Source organism: Mytilus californianus, unplaced genomic scaffold (assembly GCF_021869535.1).
Source record: "Mytilus californianus isolate M0D057914Y unplaced genomic scaffold, xbMytCali1.0.p SCAF_2, whole genome shotgun sequence".
NCBI classification, from domain to species: Eukaryota; Metazoa; Mollusca; class Bivalvia; order Mytilida; family Mytilidae; genus Mytilus; species Mytilus californianus.
Genome location: NW_026262668.1, coordinates 112637994 through 112663354, shown reverse-complemented (window position 1 = coordinate 112663354; position 25361 = coordinate 112637994). Strand labels below are relative to the sequence as shown.

The following is a 25361-nucleotide window of genomic DNA, read 5'->3' as shown; positions in this document are numbered from 1 at the left end:
AAACAACAGTATACAAACCACAACATAGAAAACTGAGCAACACGAACCCCACCAAAAAGGCACCCGTCGTGTTGCTCATGTAAGTGTAAACCTGGTGATAAGTCTAATACGGTAAGTTACATTGGGGAAAAAGGAGGATGGGATCGTGGTTACGACGATTGGAATATATGTTTCATTCTGATACAAAAATGTATTACACTTTCGTATGGATCTTTGAAAAGTTCTAGTATTAATAATTCTATGTCGGTCCATTACGGAACACCTTGCCCAATGATGTCAGTAGCCATGTTGTCAACGTTTTGAACAGAAAATGTTATTTGTACCCTTGCTGAATAAGTTTGGACTTAATATTGATATTTGTTAGGCTCAGTTGTAAGAGGTTTGATCAATTTAGATAAATGTTATTGTTTAAGTTTTTACCAATTGCCTAGGCTATGTGGTCAAAGTATTGACTTTTTCAAGATATTGTTATAGTCTGTTAACAATGAAGATATCATAAATGATAATGAATAAATTATTATCTTTAATTTTAATTTAATTATGGTTTACAAAAAAAAAACATAGGCGTTTAACCGACAAACAAGTATCATCTTTTCCCCGCCCACGAATTAAGATTTCATAAATTTTATAAACTATTATTCCGTTTTATTATCAGGGAGGTTATATATAACCTGTATGATTACTAATAATCATTATTATATTAAGTAAATAAAAATGAACAGGTCGATGACATTGCACTAACAACGTTGTGAGTCAGTAATCTATGGTAATTTAAGCAATGTATAAAATTAACACATATGTGCGGGATATTATCTAGGAGGATTTATTGGCAAATTGCTCTCCTACATTGCATTCACGTGTACTTACACATTGAACGTGGGAATAGTATACTAACTCTCAATATATTATGTTCCAGATTGAATGAACAATGAATATGTAGAAATTTTATTCAGGATTACGCTACACAGATATGTGACTAGCCACGATGTTTCTAGGCTTATGGGGATACCTTGTTTAAAATTCTATCTAGTACATTTGTGTAACATTTCATACCGATATAACATGTTACTTTTATTATTCTTCCCTTAGTTTATTTATTTTGTATTTCCATTGTGTCATAGGTCAAATTTATTTGTTCAGTGTATGTTCACTGGTGTTAATATGTCCTTTGATTGAGTTAAGCTATTTCAGTTGATATTTTATAGTGTGTCTTTCTATGTTGTGATGTTACACTATTGTTTCAGAAAAAGGGTGAAGGTTTGGTACCATTAAAACGTTTAAACCCGCTGCATTTGTTTGCACCTGTCCTAAGTCAGGAATCTGATGTTCAGTAGTTGTCGTTTGTTGATGTGGTTCATAAGTGTTTCTCGTTTCTCGATTTTTATATAGATTAGACCGTTGGTTTTCCCGTTTGAATGGTTTTACACTAGTAATTTTTTGGGGCCCTTTATAGCTTACTGTTCGGTGTGAGCCAATGCTCCTTGTTGAAGGCCGTACCTTGACCTATAATGGTTTACTTTTATAAATTGTAACTTGGATGGAGAGTTGTCTCATTGGCACTCATACCACATCTTCCTATATCTATGAACAATAACCACAAAAATCAATCCTAACCTTCCTTTTGTTTTATGGAACCTTGTGGTACAATTTCATAGAGATCCATACACTTATTCTCAAGTTATTGTCTGGAAACCAAATGTCTTCGGACGACGACAACGACGACGACGGTGACAGCGTCATAACATTATACGACCGCAAAATTGGTTGTATAAAAAGCACCCAAAGCATAAATTCAGTATAGAATTAACGTGTATGTCCCCAAATACGAAATTTTACATAACGTTTTTCTCAAAATGACGTTCTACCTTCATAAGCCTGAAAGCGGGTCACATATTTGTCTCGCATTATAAAGACGTAAACGTCCCCAAATAGCAGATTTCTAGATTGCTCTAAAATGTTTTATTACATAAACATATAGTAATGAATGATAATGTTTACTACATGTTTTTACTGTTATGCAAAATTAATCATATTTATCTGTGGTCGGTTATGTCATCATGATAATTAAGTCATGTCATGAACCCCAGTCATATTATGATAAACTGCTATAACATTTGACAACAATAATTATGGAAAATTGTATCAATTCTATATTGTATTTGTTCTGAAAAAGGGTGAAAAAATCAAATTTTACGGCTTCATACGTAATGCTTATTTCGAAGTTTTCTATTTGATTATCACGACCCAATGCATTATTTCATATTACAAAAAAAAACTTGCAAAAACACATTTTAAAGAGTGTCACAAATCCCTAAATCAAGCCATACTTTCAAAAAGTACTTTGTGTGTATGTGTTAATAAGATATATTAAAAATGTAATTTTGAAAAAAGTGTTTTCAAGATTATCTATATAAATGTTCGATACTATTTTAAAAGTTCCAACTCCATTATCATATTTCTTATGTTGAAGCCAGTGGTTCCCATGATTCTGACTAACCTGAAGGGACGAAAAGCACTTGCCAAATAAAAGTATCCCGGAAAAATTAGGACATATTTAAGAATTTTCACCTAGATAACAAGATTTTGAAATAAAAAAACACCCCTTAGCAACTATAACCTTGACTTTTGGTCAACTGACAGCCATCGGCTACTTTTTTACTTGAACCACTTGTATAAGTTTTATCAAAATTAATCAAGTATATAAATACACAACAAATTGCAACATATATTCCTTTTTTGTTTTAGGACCTGTGATTCTTCGCCTTCTCTATTTCTTCACATTGTAAACGAACAAGGGAAAATAAAAGTTACCAAAAACTATTCCAAAATCGCAAAATCAATAGGCCCTTCCAGAGAGAGAGAGAGAGAGAGAGAGAGAGAGAGAAGGGAATCTGGGAATGTGTCAAAGAAAGACAACAACCCGCCAAAGACCAGAAAACAGCTTCCAATCTGTATAAATTTCTTTTCAATCAAAAAGGGAAACTTAAGTTACCACCCAGAAACTATTTCGGTGACCTATTGACACCAAGATCAATAGGCTTATCCCCCTTCCATTTACACAAGTTTCATTCCAATCAAGCAAAGGAATCTCAAGTATACACTATCCAGAAACCATTTAATTTTCCAAATAATCAATTTTTATTAACAGTGACCTAGAACATTGACTTATGGAATTACATCAATAGGTTTTTCCCCTTCCCATTGTCTTCCATCTGTAAAAGTTTCCTTCCAATCAAACAAAAGAATTTACCATCCGGGAAATATTTGTTTCGGACACATAGACGGGCGTACAGAACTTCGACTATATGCTCCCGAAATTGTTTTCGGAAAGTATAAAAATGAACCGAAGTAAATTTGCACTCTGATATAGAATCCATTGAAACGAATCGTTAAAACTGTCAGATATTGAATATGTTTGAAATTCAAAGACCAATATTGCGCATGATTATTTGGTCCAGGAAACCTATTCTAATTAAAAAAAAATATATTACATTTTTCATATTTTTTTTATCTAACGTATTTTTTCTCTTCCTAAAACCAATGGCCTGTTGATTACAACATATTTATCGAATTTATATTAAAAAATTATGTTAATAGAATTGTGTAGCTTAGTAAAGTTGTTATCTTATGTAAAATAAATGTCTGCAAGGAGTTCAAACAATAACTGAATAAGGCCAATTATTTCAACTTTTCTTTTTCGAAAAACACAAAGAATGGAAAACAAAAATGTTGGAATCGGATCGGAACCCTTAGTTTTTGGTGAAGGTGAGGTCATTCCAGGTCAGACCAAGTTATCATTAATCAAACTCTCACCTCTGCTCCATTCTGAACCTTTCATTGCTGTTTTATTGTTGTTTTTACGTTATAGGAAATCGATCGGAAACCGACAGAAGTGCGTCAACTGGTTGCATATAAAACTTGTTTGTAAATCATGCAATAACAACAATCAGATGGAGAGAAAGGTAAGCGTGTCTTAACAAGTATAGTTCTGACAACACGTGAATACTGCATTTCATTTTGTTCTTCGAAAGATTAGATATTTGGCATTAGACAAGATATATGAAATAGAAAGCAACGAGTAAAAATGATCATTGAAGATAGATTACTTCAAAAAAGAGTCGACTGAAAATTTCGACCATTTGACTTATATGTAGATCTTGTCTTGCTGATCATTTATGCTTATTTAAGTTGATCATTTATGCTTATTTAAGTTTCTATAAGCCTATTAAAACTTTTAAGATAGAAGACAAAAGCAAAAAAATGGTTAAATTCGTCATAAAAGGGCAATAACTCCAATAAAGAGTCGTCGGACGATTCCCTCCCAATTGACTTTATAGTATCTTTTGTCTTGCTGGTCATTTTTGCTTATTTAAGTTTCTTTCTGTCTATTATGATTATTAAAATATATAAGACAAAATCCTAAAAAAATTGGTAAAAATTGTCATTAAACTGCAAAAACTCTAATAAGGAGTCGTCGTACGATTTTCTCCATATGACTGAATTGTCGATCTTGTCTTGCTGATCATTTTTGTTTATTTAAGTTTCTACTCGTGTACTAGTATTAAAATTTTGAAGATAAAAGGCAAAAATGCAAAAATCGTCATTAAAGGGCACAAAACTCCAATAAGGAGTCGTGTGAAAGCGTTGACTTTTAATTATAGATCTTTTCTGGATGGTCATTAATACTATCTAAGTTTCTATCTATCTATTATAATTTTTAAGATATGAGACAAAAACGTAAAAAATTTGTAAAAATGTCATTAAAGGGCAAAACTCTAATAAGGAGTCGTCGTACGATTTCCTCCATATGACTGAATTATCGATCTTGACTTGCTGATCATTTTTGTTACAGAGGATGACCTTGAGGTCATTCCGATGTATTGCTATCGCCTAAATTTCCATTATGCAAATTAGTTTTGGGATTTCAACCGATCTATAAAAATTATAGTTCCGCGGTCATTACAAGGGAAAAAGTGCATTTTTATACCTGCGATTCCGTTCTCCGTTCGTACGATGTTTCATCAAAAAATGGAATCATTTCAGTTGTTGATTTAGTACTGAAAATTTGACTGAATTATCTCCTTATTAAATACGGTTTTATATGTTTAATAGGTGTTTAAGAAAGAGGTCAGGTGCTCATGTTCATTCATAAAATTATCGTTCATTCATGAATTTATCGTAAAATCAAAATCACTACACAGGTCACACAGGTTGTATACGTAGTGTCAAAAGATTACCTGTATAGTATCTAAAAATAGACAAACTTAACTGACTCCCCTTACTGTAGTGTGTGATAACATTTTGTGAGGGAATTCGATGTTTGCTATACCACTGTTCATTTCAACGCACTTTATGACGATACCACTTTATCAATATGAATGAAATTTTTTGCAGTGTTTTAAGAAATAATTTTACTTTAAAATCGCGTATCATTTGTGAACTATTAAATGTTTTACAAGGACGAATTTTCTGTATAAAGTCAATAATTGTGTGAACTTTTGAAGCCCAAACTTTTTATAGCCTTAAATACGCTAATGAAAGATCCGAAAACTATACCCATACAGAACGACATGTTTTTGAAATTGTAGCAAAACTTTTGGTTGACAAATTTTAATTCGTTATTGCATAAATATTAACTTGAAATATCTGTCATTTTCTCCCTACCCAGTTTACCTCTATTACTCATAATGATGTGGACTTGACATTGTAATTGAATCTTATGCAATTTGATTGGATTAAGTTATTATTAGATTACCTTCAAACTGTTCATGCTTTTTCGTACGAGTATATTGATTAAATCAGAGCGTGCATGAATGTGTACAGAAAATTAAATGACCTGCAAACTGGACACTGGACCAGTCCATATAACGTTTTATCAATGAATAGATTTTTTTTTTATTTCCCAAATTACAGGGCCCATAAAGGGCATAAAATCAGATACAATTGATTTACATAATTGGTAACAACAACAATAATAGCGGCATATAAATAGATATTTAGTATATAAGCATTGGTCAGAATCAGATGAACGAAACTTAAGGTATGAAAGGTAACAATTGCCACTTTTTATCTTTTCACATAATTTTCCACATACACATTAGATAAATTATTTTTGATAGCCTATTGCGGAGAAAAAAGAGAAAGTTTACTGTATTAACGTTCTATTCCATTAAATACGCCATTTTTCGAAGATAAATGCAGAAAAACATTTATGAACGGCTACGCCAGGTAAAATTGTTGTTTATCCTAAAAAAAAATACAATTTTCAGTTTCATTAGAATATTATAATAATAATAAATCCCAAATTTATGTAGTCATTAGATAAAGTCCTTATATGTCCGATCTGTCTATTTTTGGACATCAAAAGACAATACGATCGTTTTAAGGTCAATTTCGTCTACCTCACACAATCTTGTTAGGCACTATAATGAAATGGACCTGAAATTTATTTCACATGTTTCCTGAAAATTGATAAATATCAAAGCAACATAGAGCTGTTTGTTCTAGTTCGTATAATGACAATTTAATGTCATGTTTGTTTGTGATGACCCCCCTTTTCGGGATTGCATCAGAATTATAGTTATCTCGTATCGCATGAGGATGACACATGTCAACTGAGCAATTATGTTTGGGACTTAGTTTTAAGAAATGATGTCAAAGTAACATTATGAAAATATTTTTAGTAAGCTGAAATATATATTTATTTTTTACATGTTTATGTCTTGTAAGATATTTTATTTCTGTCCCGTTTTTCAACATTTGCGTCTGGAAAGTTGAAATGTTTTAACTGAATGGTTAATTTAAATTAATTGTGAAAATGGTTAAAATTAAATCAATAAAGGAAATTATTGCCCAGTTACAAACACTACCAGGGGATAATCCATAATGATTTTTTTTTCAGTTAAATGTTTCAGCACATGTATAATTAACCCCAACTTTAGCCTGGTAAACTTGTTGTCTCCTTGTAAAATATAAAACATATTTAAAATGATTTCCTGCTAAAGTCTTATATTGATGTAAAGTTAAAACCGTCTTGCTTCTCACTAGTCAACACTCCTGTCCTGTCAGGTTTAATTCTTATATATATGGATGAAAAATAAAAGTCCACAAAACATTAACATGGCAGCAATTGCTTTTACAGCCTTTAAGACTTTGACTTTTTTTTTACAGAAGAGTGTCCACCATGCACTTGCATTACACTATAATAATAGTAGAATAGTATGATATACAAATAGATGAAAATTATATATACATGCAACCGTAATATTAATATAATATATAACAACAAACCAGTGTATTCTCTGGAACTATTATTATATTAGTATAATAGTCTAAGGTATACTGATTTGTATCACTACAATATAATAGTTATTACGGTGAGGTTGAATTTCCTGTCATTTATTCATCATCCAAGCACGAACTTGTATAAGAAAAAAAAATCTCTGTAAATTAACCTCAGTTTCAGGTATAGAGATGTGATCTGTTTCTGTGACATGTGCTTTTGACCATCCACAAGAACCTGCGGTCATCCGATGTTCAGTACTTCAGTACTTTGATTTATTCAAGTTTCTACTCATCTATTAAAATTTTTAAGATACAAGGCAAAAATCGTCATAAAAGGGCACAAAACTCCAATAAGGAGTCGTGTGACGATTTCAGCAGCGTTGACTTTTAATTATAGATCTTTTCTAGCTGGTCATTTTTACTATCTAAGTTTCTATCTATCTATTATATTTTTTAAGATATGAGACAAAAACGTTAAAAATTTGTAAAAATGTCATTAAAGGGCAAAACTCTAATAAGGAGTCGACTGACAATTTCCTCCATGTGACTTAATTGTAGATCTTGTCTTGTTATAATTTTTACAGATTTAAGTTTCTACCCATCTTTAATAATTTTGAAGACAAAAACTCAAAGTGAAAGTATTGTTGAAAATGGTGATTTTAACTAGAACTTCCATCAAATTTCTGACAACTGCGGCCGTTGTGACAACTGCTGACAATGACAAGATAAAAGCAAAGCCACCAACATTACTGTTGACGAAAATTGATATTTCGCATTTGTACCTTACTGACTTGAGTAAATTGACAAGCGGCAAATGTCATGCGATGGACTTTTGTGGATTGTTGTAACGAATGCAGACAGTATTTTGCAAGCATACTGAATATAATTCGTGATTAGGGTTTCGATTTCACATTAAGAAGTCTCGACGGGTACAACAGATGTTCTACGATGTCAGGTGTCGGAGACAAGAACTGTCAAATAATATTATTTTGTTTTTGATTCTTCTCTCTTAATTTTTTTTTTGGTCGGCCCGCAAAAGTAGGCCTCCACATAATAAGAGGCGGATTTAGGGGGGCCCAGGCCCCCCTTTTTGGGAAAAATTTGGTTGATTATATAGGGAATCACTGAAGCATGAATGGAGTGGGCCCCCTCTTAAGCAGTCAGTGGGCCCCCACTTCAGAAAATTTCTGGATCCGCCACTGATAATTTACGACGATGATGTGTTTCTGGAGAAACGAAATGAGAGATGGATGTGAAGTTCACGACCAGTTCGTTATTCCAGAGATAAATAAACAAATTATATATACATGTCTCTGGTTATTCGTTATTCCAGAGACATATATAGTATGTCTCTGATTATTCATTATTTGATATTCAGAAAATAATACAAATTTGAATATTTGAAAGTTCTTGTCATGAAAATTTTAGAACCTGAGACATCCTTTAAAACCAGACATATATTTACAATATACAAATGTATATAACATATATGATTTAGGGTGCATATTTGAAAAGTTGTATCTAAACAGTTTATGATATGAGAGGGGGGAGGACATGAATCACAGGAACAAAAGCTACGGTGCACTGGAAATGTCTTCTCATGACAGTTCATGATATGTATGGTTTAGGGGTGAAGGATCTGAAATATTCCTTTTAACAACGACGTAAGAGGGTGGAACCTGATCCCTAGGGACAAATCCATGCTGAACTGCAAATGCCGTGTCATGACAATTCAGAACAATGTTGTTTAGGGGTGGGGATAAGAACTGTATAAAGAGTTTCCAAGATGTTTTACAATAAGTAATACTTTTAAGTACCCAATATAGTGCAACAATAATCAAACAATGGAGGAATAAAGGTAATAAACTATAGTAAACATATATACTGTGTAAGTGTCCAATCTTTGCTCTTGATCCTAAATGATGTGTGACAAGCGGAGGAGCAGCATTTTTGAAGTCTTTGACCCGACTGGGTATCCACAACTCATGACAAGCACACAACATTTCGAATACGTGAGAATTTGGTTTAATCTTCCAATAAAATAAGATGAAAAGTGTTGCTACGTGAGGGTTATCAACACAATAGTATCTTCATTTTTATTTTTGTTATAACCAAATTGAACATTTTATTTTCAGTATAAGGCCATAAAATGGAAAATATAGAACCTGCTGTAATAATTCTGATAATTATCTGTTCTGTAGTGAATGGGAGGGATTTCAATACAGTTGGTAAGATATACTAAATATGAACCACTAGGCTTAGTCTAAATGATAATTTTCTATAGTTATATAACCTAGAAGGAACATTCAAACATGATAAAAACTTAAATAGTTACTTCTAAAACCTTCTACTTCTTAATAAAGTTTTTCATATTTTTCTTTAACTTATTGAAAATAACCCAAATTCACCTGAAAATGTGAAAACCATCAGATCTTTGAGCACATATTAAATGTTGGTATATAACTGATATGCTTTTTTTCATTTTTAGAATCATCATTTAATGTAAAAGGAAGTGACTCCACAGAGAATATTCAAACAACATATAATATTTTGATCTATAATGATTATATTCCGTCACAAAACTATAGACGATTTGGAAGCAGACTTATGTTCCCAGAGCAAACTCTTGGTTCTGAAGGATCCACATTTGATACTAATTTAAGACATTCCAGAAGTGATCAGTTTGATGGCCATTCTGAATTATACAAAGAACCACATGATATAGAGAGCAGAAATCACTATCCCTTTTTCTCTTCAAATGGAATCAGTGATAACAGATATCATGTGAGGAAACCTGCACAAATGTTGTTTAACTTGTTGAAGAATTATGGTTCTTTTTCTGAATCAGATTTCAGTACTGTATATAAACAATGGTTTGGTCTGTGAATTGTGTTTTTTTCTCCTTGATTTATTATATGTATTTTGTTATTTTTTTAATATTAAGTGCCAAATAATTTACAAAATTAAAACATGAAATAATTAAAAACTTCCATACCAAGGACATATGTAATGTAAGCAATGATATTTGAAACAATGGATATAAAACTGACAGTCAATCATCTGATCAGTTGTACCAAGGAGGACTCATTTGAAGACCTAGCCAGTAAATATATGAAATTTGTCTAAATGTTTTTTTTTCAAATATTCTTTGAAAATAAAAACATTTCTAATTCTCTGTTCTTTCATAATATTGATAAGTATCAAGAAAAACATTCACAATATTTTTTTTTATATTGAAATGATACGATGCTGTATAATTCTACTCTCTAATGTAAAAAATTAACAAGTCACTTAAGATTGACTTGTTAATCCTGGTTGGAAACTGTTATACTGTACAAGATATTTATCCTTACAGCAAATGTTCATGATTAAAAATAATTAAGTATCTTAGAACTTAACTCAAGATGTAAGTATGATTTAAAGCCACATGATCACTGAAGCAAAACATTTTGAAGTTAAACACAATGACATCAAAAGCAATCTGATTGAAATGCTGTTCCAGTCTTCACGCTTCTTTCACAAGGTAAAGCTTGGTCACAGGATCTGCTTAATATAATAACGTAACCCTTTGTCCACTACTTTCCATTTCAGGGTTACAATTCTGTCCCATTACTCCTAATCAAGTACAGTCCCATGTTCAAGGTTAGCTTTGTCTGATTGAATTGCAATCTTTGTTTTAGAACAACTGAATAATTTTTTAAGTGGAAATTCACAATAAAAATCTATCATTATATCCAAAACGGGCAACAGTTTCAAAGTAAAAGGTATTCTAAACTTATGACATCATCAGGTATCAAAGTTTTTCTAATACTTTTATAACTAATAAAGGTTTCAGTTCACATGACTTATGGTTTCTACAAAGTTGTATAAACCAAAACGTTTTCACAAACCTATATCATCTAACCACTATCAATATCATAAATCCATCTGATTTAAACCTAATAAGTTTCACAAATTAACATTATCTAAACACTACCATATTATTAATCCATAACATCTGAATTAAATCAAATTAACAAATGACTTACACCTTTGTGTAGGCACCACCCATTCATCTTTTGTGGGGAAGGACATGTTTTTTTTATAAAACCAGGTAAATAGTTTAATTTTGAATTTCTTGAAAGAAAAAAACACAATAATTTGTTTCAGAGGAGAAGTGAAAAAAAACCCCCATTTTCTTTCAATTCCATCGAAATTAAGTGGAACAAGAATGTGTCCATAGTACATGATGCCCCACTCATACTATTATTTTCTATGTTCAGTGGACCGTGAAATTGGGGTCAAAACTCTAATTTGGCATTAAAATAAGAAAGATCACATCATGGGGAACATGTGTACTAAGTTTCAAGTTGATTGGACTTCAACTTCATCAAAAACTACCTTGACCAAAAACTTTAACCTGAAGCAGGACAGACGGATGGACGCACAGACCAAAAAACATAATGCCCCTAGGTGGGGCATAAAAATTGTTTTTTTAATAGCGTTAACAAAATTTCTTGTCCTGAGATAAAAAAAACTATGTGTGCCCAAATGATGAATGGCCTGTGTATTAAACAATATCAAAATTATCATACAAGGATCTAAAAATACATATTATGGCAAATTGTTTATTTTTTCTGGTATTTGACACTCTAAAGCACATTTCTCAATGAGAGATTTCTGACTAATTTCACCAGAAATATTCTGAGGTAATAGTTTTACATCATCACTGGACTGTTCAATATTGAATTCAGAAACAAGTTTATCAGGTTTAGTATACTCCTCACAAAGTTTAATATTATCCAATATAGCTTCTAATTTCCAGTCTTTCCGTAATAAAGCATTTTCAACAGTGAAATGTCCATGCCTTATACGGCGTACCTGTGGACACACAGCTGAAGATTTCAATCGTAGTCCAAGATCGTGTATAATCTTGCTGAGGTACACACTTTCTTCATTTATGGCATGGAGTTCTGTAATAAAAATTGAAATATGAAGTTAATCTATTGAGAAGTTCACCTTGGATATATTTCTAAATATTGCACTTTTTTTCAGGAATCTATATAAGTCTACATAGTGTCACGTTATTTACATTTAAAGGGGACAAAATACATTTGAAATATAATACAAGATTGCTACACTATAAAGAAATGTCTTTGCAGAATCATTGAGATGTCTAAATGTGAGAAAGAGGTTACAAGGTGAGAGTGCTATTACTCCCACAAGAATTGTCAAATCAAAATGACAGTACAGTAATGTCAACTACACTTGATGATAAACAATCTTATCAGGTATCAAAGCTTCATGTCCATTGGTCTCAGTGCAACTGTGTTCACAAGGTGTCATTGTGTTACAAAAGTAAAATAATAGGACACGATGCTCCTATATATCAATTTTTCTTGAAATCATAGCACAAAAAATAAGTTTTTCAAAATGTGTATTTTGGTACTACATAGAAGTGCTGACAGACAGTGAGAGTTATTACTATAGGCCAGTATAAGGCACCATGAATTAGTTGTTGAGTCCCCTTATAATTTGAACTCTTCCACGAAGGTATAAAAATAAGAAAGTGAAGGTATAAAAATAAGAAAGTTTCTGATTTCTATAAGTCTATTACAAACCAAGTGTGATATCAGGAAGATCAAAATGGATACACTTGACACCATAGATCATAGGTGGTGTATCACTAGTGTCTGGTCTAACTAAACCTCTACATGCCAACTGATATGCCTCGTCACTCTGTGGATGAACACCTGCATACCTATAATCCAAAAATTACAAATCATGATATTAACAATTAAAAAATTTCTTTATTGTTTTGTATCTTTTCTTAATTAAATCCATTGCAAGTCAATGTTTGATCAAACACAATTGTTAAGGGAATTCGATACAGTTTCACGTTATTTTGTCATTGTTATAATTTTGAAATAAGTTGTAGGCCTGGGCAAGTTTTAAAAAAATCACCAAATAAAACATAGGTCATCGTGCTTGTTTTCGAGAAAATGGAGGCTGAAAATTGGGGATTTTTACACTTTTGTAAAAAGTAAAGTTGATATTCTTCGTCATAAATTGATAAGATTGGATTCAATTTAAAAGTGTGATAAGTGAAAATAAGGGGAAAATAAATCCATACAAGAATGACTAGTTGATTATTCAAGCCATGCTTAAAATTGAGATATTTTTTTTTACCTTAAATTGTGGAAATAGAGAGGTTCTTATAATGTAATTTTGTTCTCATTTTTCTACATTAACTGCTTTTTGTCATGCTTTTTTCCAAAATGAAATTAAAAGATATATGTCACCTAGATGGATTTGAAGATAAATCGTGATTAACCATAAAAATTACTTCTCCCCTAGGTAACCTCAATGTTTTCAGTTATATATATATATACATTGCTTATAAAGAGCTATCTTAAAGTAATGAAATTATTTTCGGAAATGAAAACATGAGCATCACCAAAGGGGTCTGTCTTCTTAAAATTGCTCACTGTACGATTCATTATTGACTCCATTGTTGAAGACCTCCCAGAAGCTTTTTTGATGAGGAACAGCAGAAACAGTAATATTTGTTTAACTTCTTATGATTTCATTAGACTTTTATCCCATGTATATATACCCAAAATGTTGAAATCAAATGTACTAATCTAAGGGCATAGAAGTTGACGTGTGTGAGAAACATAAATTAGAGCTTGGTTTATACTAAATATTGTGCAAGCGGTTTTATTATTATGGAAAATTACACACATGACATCCCGACAAAAGTGATGTTTTGGAGGAATTCGAACGCTTAATATCACGCTGAGAGTTAACTCCCTTGAAACTGTATCAGTGCCCTTAAGTCTTGGCTAAATGGGCAGATAAAGGGGCAGTTGCTCTGGGCATTTGTTGGAAAATAATTTTACAGTCGAGTTACAGTAAATGGTCATGTCACAGTTTTTTGTCAATTTTGCATACAGCTGTGTTAATAAATATAACTGAGGGTTTGGATGGGAGGGGGGGGGGTTCTTAATTTCTGTATTCTTTAAATTCTAAGGGTATATGAGAGTTCCTGAAATCTTTTTTTCCCTTGTGGTCCGTGAAGAAAATTCTTTTATTTTCAACATTTATTTTTTATACTTTTGCAACCAATTATTGCCTATTCTTACTCTTTTTTTTGGACATTATTCTCTATTTTGTAAACCGCATCCAGACCCTCATTACTGAATCAATTATTTCAAAATAGATGTGAACATTTGTATTGGAACAACATGAAATTGGTGAAAAACATTCTTTAATTTGCAAATAATCTAGTTAGTCATCAACTGTAAATTAATTGATTATGTCCCCTGCCTGATTGTGACATTTTGACTGAGTGTTGATACAAATCGTCATGGTGGTGGATACATGCATAGCAGGAGATGCTTATCCTGTCAATGACTCAGTCTTTTTCTTTTTGGAGTTCCTGCCATTCCCATTTTTTGTGTTTTACCTTTGTTAGTATCTTCTGGTGAAATAATGTGATTTTAAGAAAGGTAAACTACTGTTGCCTCTAATTTAAGTCTTTTTCACTTTTGTTCATGGAGTTGTCTTTCTTTGACTAATAATTAATTATTGCCCCTCTTGGTATATTTCAATTACTGCATTTTCTATTTTTCTGGAAAAAATGGCAAAAGTTTTGAATTAAACTTACTCAAATAATTGTTTTTGATGATTTGCCTGGATAGAGGCACATACTTTATCTACCAATACCTTGTTTATATGATCTGAAGAAAAATTATTGTTTAGATATTTAGCTATATATGACATAAAACATTCCAATCATAAGCAATTTGATATTCATTTGATACTCTTAGAAAGGATAAGGATTATACACAAGACATCAACTTTCTATCCTTAAAAGTGTGAGTGGGGTTCTGAAACAATTAAAAGTTAGTGAAAAGATCACAGAGAAAACCCCAAAAAACTACAATATTTTAATGCACTCTTTTAATAATAAAAATGAGGTCAAGAACAATGAACATATGCCAAAGGAAACACATATTTCATCCAAGATAAGAAGTTACTGGACTGTCCAACTCCTCCAACTTTCTGTAATATAAAGTTTTATGTAAATACTGTATATGTCAACACCAGATTTGCCTCCCTTTGTTTTCCATTCTGCAATATTTGTCTTAGTTGATACAAAAACAAAGATGTAAAATAAATTCAGGCTGAAAGACTATCCTTTCCAAAAAGTTAAGTCAAAATTTAATTAGGTCAGACCTTCAAAACACACATGACTTAAAAAAAAATAGTTATAAAGAAATTTTTGACAACTCCTGACTAATCAATTGAACAGATACAATCATTGATAGACTATCTATATATCTCAGCTATTCATAAACTTATTAATTTCTGTTCAAAGGGAAATAACTCAATCACAAAATAAGTATAACTTCTGGTTTCTAAAAGGGTCCAAAATTCAAGAGAGAGAAAAGCTAAAGTCGTCAAAAATAGAACTTGCCCTTTATTTAGTCAAAGGACACAACATATCAAAATTTGAAAAAATTTCATCAAAGCGTTTTCATGTAAATGAATGAACACTGTTTGGCAGCTGACCGCCCGCCCGCTGTACATCCCCAAATCAATAACCGATTTTTCTTTAAAAAATCCTGTTAAAAATGAGGCTTGGTGTTTTTGGGGGATATTTGAATTAACTAAAACTTGCATAGGTAATTTATGTAATAAATGGACAAAATTAACTAGTGTTTGTTAACCCAGGAATGTTTACAATAGTGTTTTTTTTTAAACCAGGAATGATTACACTAGTGATTTTGCTCCAGGAATGATTACACTAGTGGTTTTATGCAGGTAACAATCCTGATAAAGCAAACATTCTAAGGAGGGTTTTCTTGAGGGGAAATAACAAAAAAATTTGTAAAGGGTTCTGCGGAACCCAGTGTCTCGCCTACTTTTGCTGTTAGTCGCAGGCTCAACAAAATTGGGGAAAAAATTATTTAAAATTTTCCTCTAGATACTATCTTTTGATTGTAAGAAGCTTCTATCCAACTTTGGTAAAAATCCAGGATGGTTTATGAATCTAATAAATGATTAAAAAACTTTAACTGCAGACTGTATGTAATGTTAACTGGAAGAAAAATTAAGTCCATTTATAAGTAATATACGGAAAAACAGAAAATAAATTTTTACAAAATTTCCTTCTAGATACAAGCTTTTGGTCATAAACAAGCTTCTGTCCAAGTTTAGTACAAATCCAGGATAGTTTAAGTAAGTTATTAAAATTTTAAAAACTTTAACCACAGAGTGAATGTAATGTTAGCTGGCAGAAAAACTAAGTCCATTTATAAGTAAAATACGGATAAACAGGATTTTTTTTTACAAAATTTACTTCTGGATACTATCTTATGATCATAAACAAGCTTCTGTCCAAGTTTGGTAGAAATCCAGGATAGTTTAAGAAAGTTATTAAAATTTCAAAAACTTTAACCACAGAGTGAATATTTGTGGACGCCACCAACGATGACGACTACGGAATGTAGGATCTCTATGTCTGGCTTTTGCGACAAAAGTCGCAGGCTCGACAAAAATGAGGCTCAGCTTTTTGGGGGAATGTGCTATGGATAAAAATTTCTAGTTATTTCCTGGATAAAAAAAATAATGATTACCAGTATGAATTTCACTAACAAAAATAAAAAAAAAAAAAAGTGAACTGTATTAGCTAGTAAAGTGTGAAAAAACTCAGATTATTATATACATATGAATTGGTTGACTCTGCTAGGATTGATCTGGTTACCTTTGTATTGATAAACAATGACCAGATCAATCCTATCAGAATCAAACAAACGTTTAACGAAATCGTTTGAAATACACATGTATACAAAATATAATTTGTTTGTTTATATAACCTGTTTAAAGAAAGTAACATGTAATATAAATAAACAAATAAATAATAGTACATCTCAATTTCACTGTTGACATACAATATTCCCCAGTGATTATAGGTATGTCGGAAAAAACACACGCCGGAATAAAAGTACGCTTACACTTGCTGGGGAGGTGTAAGAGTATAGGATGCTTTACTGTCATAACTGTTCAAGTACAGGATTGCAAATAAATACAAGGCAAATTTAATTATGACTACAAAAATTTTAAATAACAATACCATTTAGAGCTTTTTTAGTAGCTTGCAATGTTTGAAAGACATTAATAAAATTTCCATTTCCCTGTTCTAACTGAAAACTTGAAACTCTGATAATACTGTTTATGTGTAAAGAAATTCAATGATTCTCCATTTTAAGCTCATTATTTCATGTTACTTTATTTGGAAAAAGTGATATTAATGATATGAAATTGATATATCAAAAATATAAAATGGACACACTTTCCATGAAATAATATGGTCAAATCTCAGATCAAATACTTACGAAATGTTGTCCTTTCAATGAGTGGTCCATCTGGAGAAAAGTCGTGTGTACAATACCCAAATCTTCCTTTCACATGGTAAACCTACACAAATTAAATTGTCTGACTCAATCATGTAATTATACAATGTAATATACTTCAATGATTTCTTCTCCATGATTACTGAAACCAGGAAAATTTATATCAGTTCTTTTTCTTTTCAAGTCTTTTATCTGTGTTAAAATCAAATCACTTCAAATTCTTCTTATTTAATCACTTTAACAATTGTTCCTTCAATTTTTGGTTCTGAAACATTTTAATTCATTAGAATGATTTTCAAGCCCAATTTATAATTTTGCCATAACTGAAATAATGACATACCGATGAAAACTGGCCTACCCATAAATTGTTTAAATTTTGCAGAAAGATCTATTTCAAGTGTTTGCATAATGCTCAATCCTTGCAAAATACATAAATTGGTTTTCTGGCAAAAAAGGAAGTTGATAAGCAATGTATGAGAAACCCTATCACACTAAAGTATGCCCAATTTTTTTTATCAAATTTAAGAAAGTACTAACTTTGTTGTTCTTAAGAAAAAATGCAATAAAAATTTCAATGCACAGACTGACAAGACATGCACAAACATAGGTAAATAAGTATATCCTTATCTAGGATTTGGTATACAAATAAAATTATTTACTAACTACTTAATCAAAATATAAACCACAAGTTAAAAAAAGGCAAGTAAAAGAATATTTCAATTTTGTGTTTTATATCTAACATATTAGAATATTTTTGTGATTTTATATCTTCCTAAAAGTGGTACCACTGAAAACTAAATGGAGACCCAAAAGTTGTTAAAACTGTTAAGATGAATGTGTTTTCCATTTTTATACATTAAGTTTTTTTTAAATGTCATTCTGAAGTATTGTTGCTAAAAATTGCAGAAAAACATATGAGGGGGGGGGGGGGGCAAGAGGGGTTCTGATCCCGAAATCCCGAATTCCTGATCTTAAAACATTGAAATCCTGGATCCAACAAAAGAATAATCCCGAAATGATAAACATGGCCTCTAACCTCAGATAAACGGGTCAATCATACTTTTTCCATGGGATTACATGTCTTTTGAATATCTAATTATTGTTATAAAACTGTAAGTTAGCAAGGTGACCCTCTTTGAGAAACTGGATGGCCTTTGTAGCATGATGTGCATAATGGAAGAAGTTTGTATTTTGTAACCGTTAGCTGTAACCGACAGTTTAAAAATGTATTTTATAAATTCCCCCAGTTTTTGTTTTGTGCTATGTGGATTCTGATTTTTGATTGTTTGGTTTTGTTGTGGTTTTACGCTGTCTTTCGGCAGTAAAACTGAAATCCTTGTCAATTCAGAACAGGGTCTAACACTATCCGCTTTTAAAAAGGTGATCATATTCTAACTTACAACCCCAGTGCTGACAGGCTAGTATAGTCAGTGATGAGTATAGTTATCATTACGAGTTATGACGAATTACCGTGACCACTTGGCCACCACGGTATTTTGGTGTTCGGAGCTAAAACAACAACTATGTCACCTCCTTTGGTTTATTGTTTATAAAGCTAATTATATGAGCTGTTGACTTCAGTTTCAAATTATTGTGTACGAGCATGCCTCAATAGATCTCAATAGGATAATCTAGAAACACAGATCGATCCAATTTATTGCCACCCATGCAGTTGAATCTTTTTTTTGTTGGACTGATACATGTTGTCCTCGGGGTATCATTTTTTTGGCGATAAATTCTGGAATTAGTCAAGATAAGAATCAAATAAGTTTCCGACTCTCTTAATCAAAATGGAATTTACTCATTTAATATTTTGTTTGTTTGTTTTATTGATACATAGTTTGTATGCCCACCAACAATAGTAGACTGGCATTATATTTTCTGGTCTGTGCGTCCGACCATCCGTCCCGGATCAGGTTAAAGTTTTTGGTCAAGGTAGTTTATGATGATGTAGAAGTCACATCAATTTGAAGCATCGTACACATGTTCCTTATGATATTATTTTTCTAACTTGTATGCTAAATTAAGGTTTTGACCCCAATTGCATGGTTCACTGAAGATCACTGAACTTAGAAATGTGATATTGTAAAAAATAAATGAATAAGAATGAATACGATGCACATGACCTTGACCGGAATCCAAGTATGTAAAGATGATCAAAGATGTTTGTGCTGTCCTTAAACCTTAAATTTGACTAAGCGTCACGATATCCCGAATTAAAAAATGGCTGATCCCCACATCCCGAAAAAGGTCCTGCCCCCCCTCACATATGTTTGACAAAACAGAAATTTTAGTATGAACCAAACTAGATGCTCAAACGAACCTGTATCTATCTACTGTCATCTTTACATAAAAACAACTCATATGATAAAATTTTGTAATACCAGGTAATTTTGATATAACTAAGGAAACTTACTCTGAGAAACTGAGCTGATTTGAGTAATGGAACTTTGTTTCTAGTAGCTGAGCCTATTCCACATACTGAAAATTATTAAATAATTATAACAAATATACAATGCATTAAGATTATTTCTGTTGAATGTAATGTGTGGGCGAAAACTTTGTTACAGGCCCTTTTATAGCTTACTATATGGTATAGGTTTTGCTCATTGTTGAAGACTTGTGACCTGTAGTTGTTTACATCCTTTTGTTCCTTGGTGTTGCAATAATACTACATCTCAGTATTCTTATATTGAATTGATCTTATTGTGTTAACGATGAATAAAAGGAGATGTTGGGTATACATTTATGAGACAGAAATCCAAAGACACAAGAAAGATATATAGAGTTCTTCAAAACAAAATATAGAAAAGTCAATGTTTGGCAATGGAAAACATCAAAACCAATGTGGTTACAGTAATTGACAAAATGTGGTATTAAATCCCAGCAATACATCTTGAGCAATCAGTGATATTTTACTAAAAATCCGATGACTTATTCAGAGAGAGTTGCCAAGGCAGAGAAATAAGTCTTGTCCTAAAGGTCAAGTAATAGATTTTTCATATGCTCATCGGGTATATATTGATCCCAAAACCATATCAAGTCTTATTTGCCATGGTCTGCAAAAGGTAAAGACAACTTTCTCATTTATTATCATGACTTATGGAATTCAAACGCCTCACAATTGTATACTGCTGAGATTTCTGAGGTAAATTTGGAGAGCAGTTGTAAACTTAAGTTAAGTGTTGTACAGGTTATGATCACACCTATCTGTAGCAATTTCTATGCGGATTAATTCTGAATTTATAAAACTTTCTCCAAGGCAAGATTAATCTATTGAAGGCTAATCTCTTGTTTCTTTTATAAAAATATCTTCTAAATTACTTAGCTGATGAAATGAAAATATATGTCACATTATACAGCACACTTTGAAAATTGATGCTGTGTATTTTTTATACATCCCTCAAAAGTGTGGTTAAAAAAGGGGACGGCAAAAATAGCAAACAAAAATATTTTTTTAAGATCATGACACTAGTATAAACTGATATTAAGGATGATCGCTACTCTGTTTCAAAATAACAAGCTATTTAAAAGACTGTTATAAATTGATAGTATATAAATAAAGGAACCAAAAAAGAAGAAAAAAATGAAGGGTCCGTGTGCTTGTTTTCGAGATATAAGCCATTGAAAATTTGGCGGGAACTGTTTGTCTCTAGATTTTTCATATTTTTAACATTGGCACCTTTTTTCTGTCAAAAACTATGAAAAAATAACAAGGATTATATAAGATTTTCAAAAATGGCTTTTTAAACAATATGTAATTAAATTATGAAAAGAAAAGAAAGGGTTAGCGGGCAAAATTTTTATTGGCACTAACATAGATAAAACTAGAGGATTCCGAATATCTGACAAAAAGTCAAAAACAAGAGTAGGGAACATCCTTAATACTAATAGAGATGTTTTTAATGAAAATGTTGATTGCTATCATCAAGAACTGAAAAGATACATTATGCGACTACAATCATTAATTATATGCTAGTGCACTTACTCATAATTCCTGAAGATTTATGATGGAGTCCTGTCACATTAGAGATTCTAAAATCCTCAGGAAGATATCTGTCACCTAAAACTGAAAAATAAAAAATCATATGAGTAAAATAGGTAATTATAATATGAATTTAATAATATTCTTTAATCTACAAGATTATTTAGATTTTAGGTTTTATCAGATTTAAGATTTTATCAGACTTTAGATTTTATTTACTCTTTTTCTTGATCATATGCATGGCTATAAAAATGTTTAAGGATGGTATAATCAGAGACATATATATATACATGTGTATATATGTCTCTGGTATAATTTAGCTTTTATATTTGCCATGTACATGAAGTAGTTTAAAAAGAAGAAAAAAAATTGATATTAGAATAAAGATCAATTGGTTTGATAAGACAACAGTACACAAAAAGTCTCACCTTCATTACTAATTATGATATAATTTTATATTGAAAGTTTATTGTTCTAGGGTTGATACAGGTATAACATAAACTTAAGATATTGAATGTTCCATGAAAATCAGGCCAAGGTTAGATGAAGTCTTTCAGACTGACATGTAGACCTTACAATCATTCTTATTCTGAGATTGCTCTGACTTCTTAAAGCCTTTTTTAAGGATTTGTTTGGGCCATGGTTCCATAGAAAATAAGAATAAAGGGGCAAAATTTATAAACTTCTGTTATTGCCATTTCATATGAATAAGAGCAAGAACACATTAAATAAATAGGTGAAAAAACAAATTAAAAAATATTAAATATTTTTATAAAATTAAACACCCCCCCCCCCCCCCCCCAAAAAATGGATGGGCATCCATTGTCCATGCACCAATGTCAAAAGATAAAGTATATATGAGAAGAAGTTAAACAGCTGCAACATCAGCTAGAATTAAGGGTAATTCTGTGTCTCCCTCACACATTCAAATCATATAATTCTAAATCCACACTCATTATAAAAGTAAGGAGATGTGGTAAGATTGCCAATGAGACAACTATCCACAAAAGTTCAAATGAAGTGGATATAAGTAATAAAAGGCCAATGTACGGCCTTCAACAATGAAAAAACCCATACTGAAAAGTCTGCTATAAGCCACCTTAAAAAAATGTTTGGCATTGCCGACCCACACTATCAGCAGATGGGTAGGTAGGTAGGGAAATTTTTTTTTTTTATATTTAAAAGCTTTATACATGTAAATCATGAAGTCTCTAGATCAATGGTGTCTAAAGCATTGCAGTATTGTTGTGTGTACATGCTGATGGTTTCTTTGAAAGGGGTCAACCGTCAATGTCACATTCTACATCATATGGATAATTTCATGTAAGACAGTCAGTTTTATTGGCACAGTTAACCAAAGTACCCAGAAAAAAACACAGAACTGAGGCAGGAAACTGACAAATTAACCATATAAAATAAATGACGTGAAAATTGAACTTTAATTGTGGGACTGCCCATTGAACAGAGACCTGATGTCACATCTTGAAGTTGTGGTCACAGTTTGGTAAAATTACCATATTTTAAATGGCTCAACCACTACGGCTCCTTGTATAAATAGACAATGATTTAAAACTTTGATTGTTTGCTTTGGTTTTATAATAATCACTTTCTACACCATATGGGTAATTTCATGGCAGTCAGTTTTGTTGGTGTACTAAACTGTAGTACTTGAAGGAAAGTGCCAACCTGCGGGAGCAAACTGACTAACCTTATCACATATGACATGAAAATCAAACCTTAATTTTGCAACTGCCCAACTAGGGCTCAAACCAACACCGAGGCTAGTAATTAAACATACATGTAAGGTGTGACAAACTATCATACAAACACGCCTACTGCCCCTGATAAGTTTTGAGGATAAAGGATCTGTACCAAATTAGGATAGCCATGCAAAATATTAAAAATTTGGAAGGTTGGCACAAATAGACATGGTGTTTATACTAATATTATCCAAGTGCAAGGTTTTTCAGGGCTAGGTTTAAAACGTATGATAAATTCAAAATAGAAATATGCAGCAGGACAGACAAGTTTTGCAGTTAAATAAATTATGGGTTGTAATGCTTGTTTGATGAACAGAAATCTGGACATGCATTACATGAATACAGATAAATTAATGAGCCCTTAGAATTGTGGAAAAGGAGGGGATTTTATTCATCACTAGTACACTAGATACATTTATAAATATGTTTCTGTCAGTATCTTTTATGTTTTAAGAATGATCTTATTCATGTTAAGAAGAAAGGCAAGAAAAGGGGGAAGTACTTCAATTGACACAAGATGCTAGTCTTTAAAATATGTATGTTTTGTACCAGGCTAGCATCTACTGGTACAAAACTACTATAAACCTGTAAATCTGGGACCATTTTGGTCTTTTAGCTATGGTGCTTTCAGCCATAATTATCTTGAATGCATCATTGTGGTTCTGACTATAGTAGATACTTTGTTCTCTGGTTCAAGGGAAAATTTGTCAATGATAATTTAATAAATTCAACAAATGTGATGTCCCTGTGAAAAGCTTCTATCTCATGAAGCGACAAAGTCAAGCAGACATCAACTGTTTCTGCTTTACAAAAGATAATATTTGAGTCCTCTACAAGGTCTCTCAGGACATTTCTTTCAAAGAATAGCTGAAAATTTGATTTTTGATAAAATCCATCTCCCTTAACCATTGCAGCATAGGGAGATGCTTCCCCCTGCCCGGCCTCTTTGACATTACTTTTGGCAGACTTTTTCTATTCCATGTCATTTGTAATAAAATGCTCCGCAGGGCGCAGCTTGATACGACCGCAGAGGTCGAACCCTGAACAGTTGGGGGAAGTATGGACACAACATTCAAGCTTGATACAGCTTTGGATTTGGATTGTGATTAAATATTTGACACAGCATAGGTTTCTAACACAGATTGAATGTGGTCTAAGAACTTAAAAATTTTAAATTGGACATTCACCTATTATGGTCCAATATCCAAAATCTAAATACATGGTTAGATTCAGCATATCAAAGAACCCCAAGAATTCAATTTTTGATGAAATCAAACAAAGTTTAATTTTGGACCCTTTTGACCTCAATGTGGACAAAGTTGATAACGGGGCCCAAAAATCAAAAATCTAAATACATGGTTAGATTCAGAATATCAAAGAACCCCATATATTCAATTTTTGTTGAAATCAAACAAAGTTTAATTTTGGACCCCGATTTGGACCAACTTGAAAACTGGGCCCATAATCAAAAATCTAAATACATGTTTAGATTCAGCATATCAAAGAACCCTAAGAATTCAATTTTTGTTAAAATCAAACTAAGTTTAATTTTGGACCCTTTGGACCTTAATGTAGACCAATTTGAAAACGGAACCAAAAATTAAGAATCTAAATACACGGTTAGATTCGGCATATCAAAGAACCCCAATAATTCAATTTTTGATGAAATCAAACAAAGTTTAATTTTGGACCCTTTTGACCTCAATGTGGACAAAGTTGATAACGGGGCCCAAAAATCAAAAATCTAAATACATGGTTAGATTCAGCATATCAAAGAACCCCATATATTCAATTTTTGTTGAAATTAAACAAAGTTTAATTTTGGACCCCGATTTGGACCAACTTGAAATCTGGGCCCATAATCAAAAATCTAAATACATGTTTAGATTCAGCATATCAAAGAACCCTAAGAATTCAATTTTTGTTAAAATC

General features: G+C 31.8%; 1 protein-coding gene across 4 annotated transcripts in view; it reads right to left on the bottom strand.

Moving 5' to 3' along the window:
- Positions 1–9368: 9368 nt before the first annotated feature.
- The window catches only part of LOC127728594 (pseudouridylate synthase TRUB2, mitochondrial-like), a 59112-nt gene continuing 43119 nt past the window's right edge, over positions 9369–25361 (bottom strand). For all 4 annotated transcript variants that reach the window (XM_052236134.1, XM_052236132.1, XM_052236133.1 and 1 more), the window contains exons 4-9: positions 21673–21753; positions 20101–20165; positions 17667–17748; positions 14933–15005; positions 12885–13024; positions 9369–12236 (exon numbers count right to left, since the gene is read on the bottom strand). In XM_052236134.1, the coding sequence (XP_052092094.1) occupies positions 11878–12236; positions 12885–13024; positions 14933–15005; positions 17667–17748; positions 20101–20165; positions 21673–21753 (800 nt within the window). In that variant the 3' untranslated portion in view covers positions 9369–11877. The remainder of the gene's footprint in view (positions 12237–12884; positions 13025–14932; positions 15006–17666; positions 17749–20100; positions 20166–21672; positions 21754–25361) is intronic.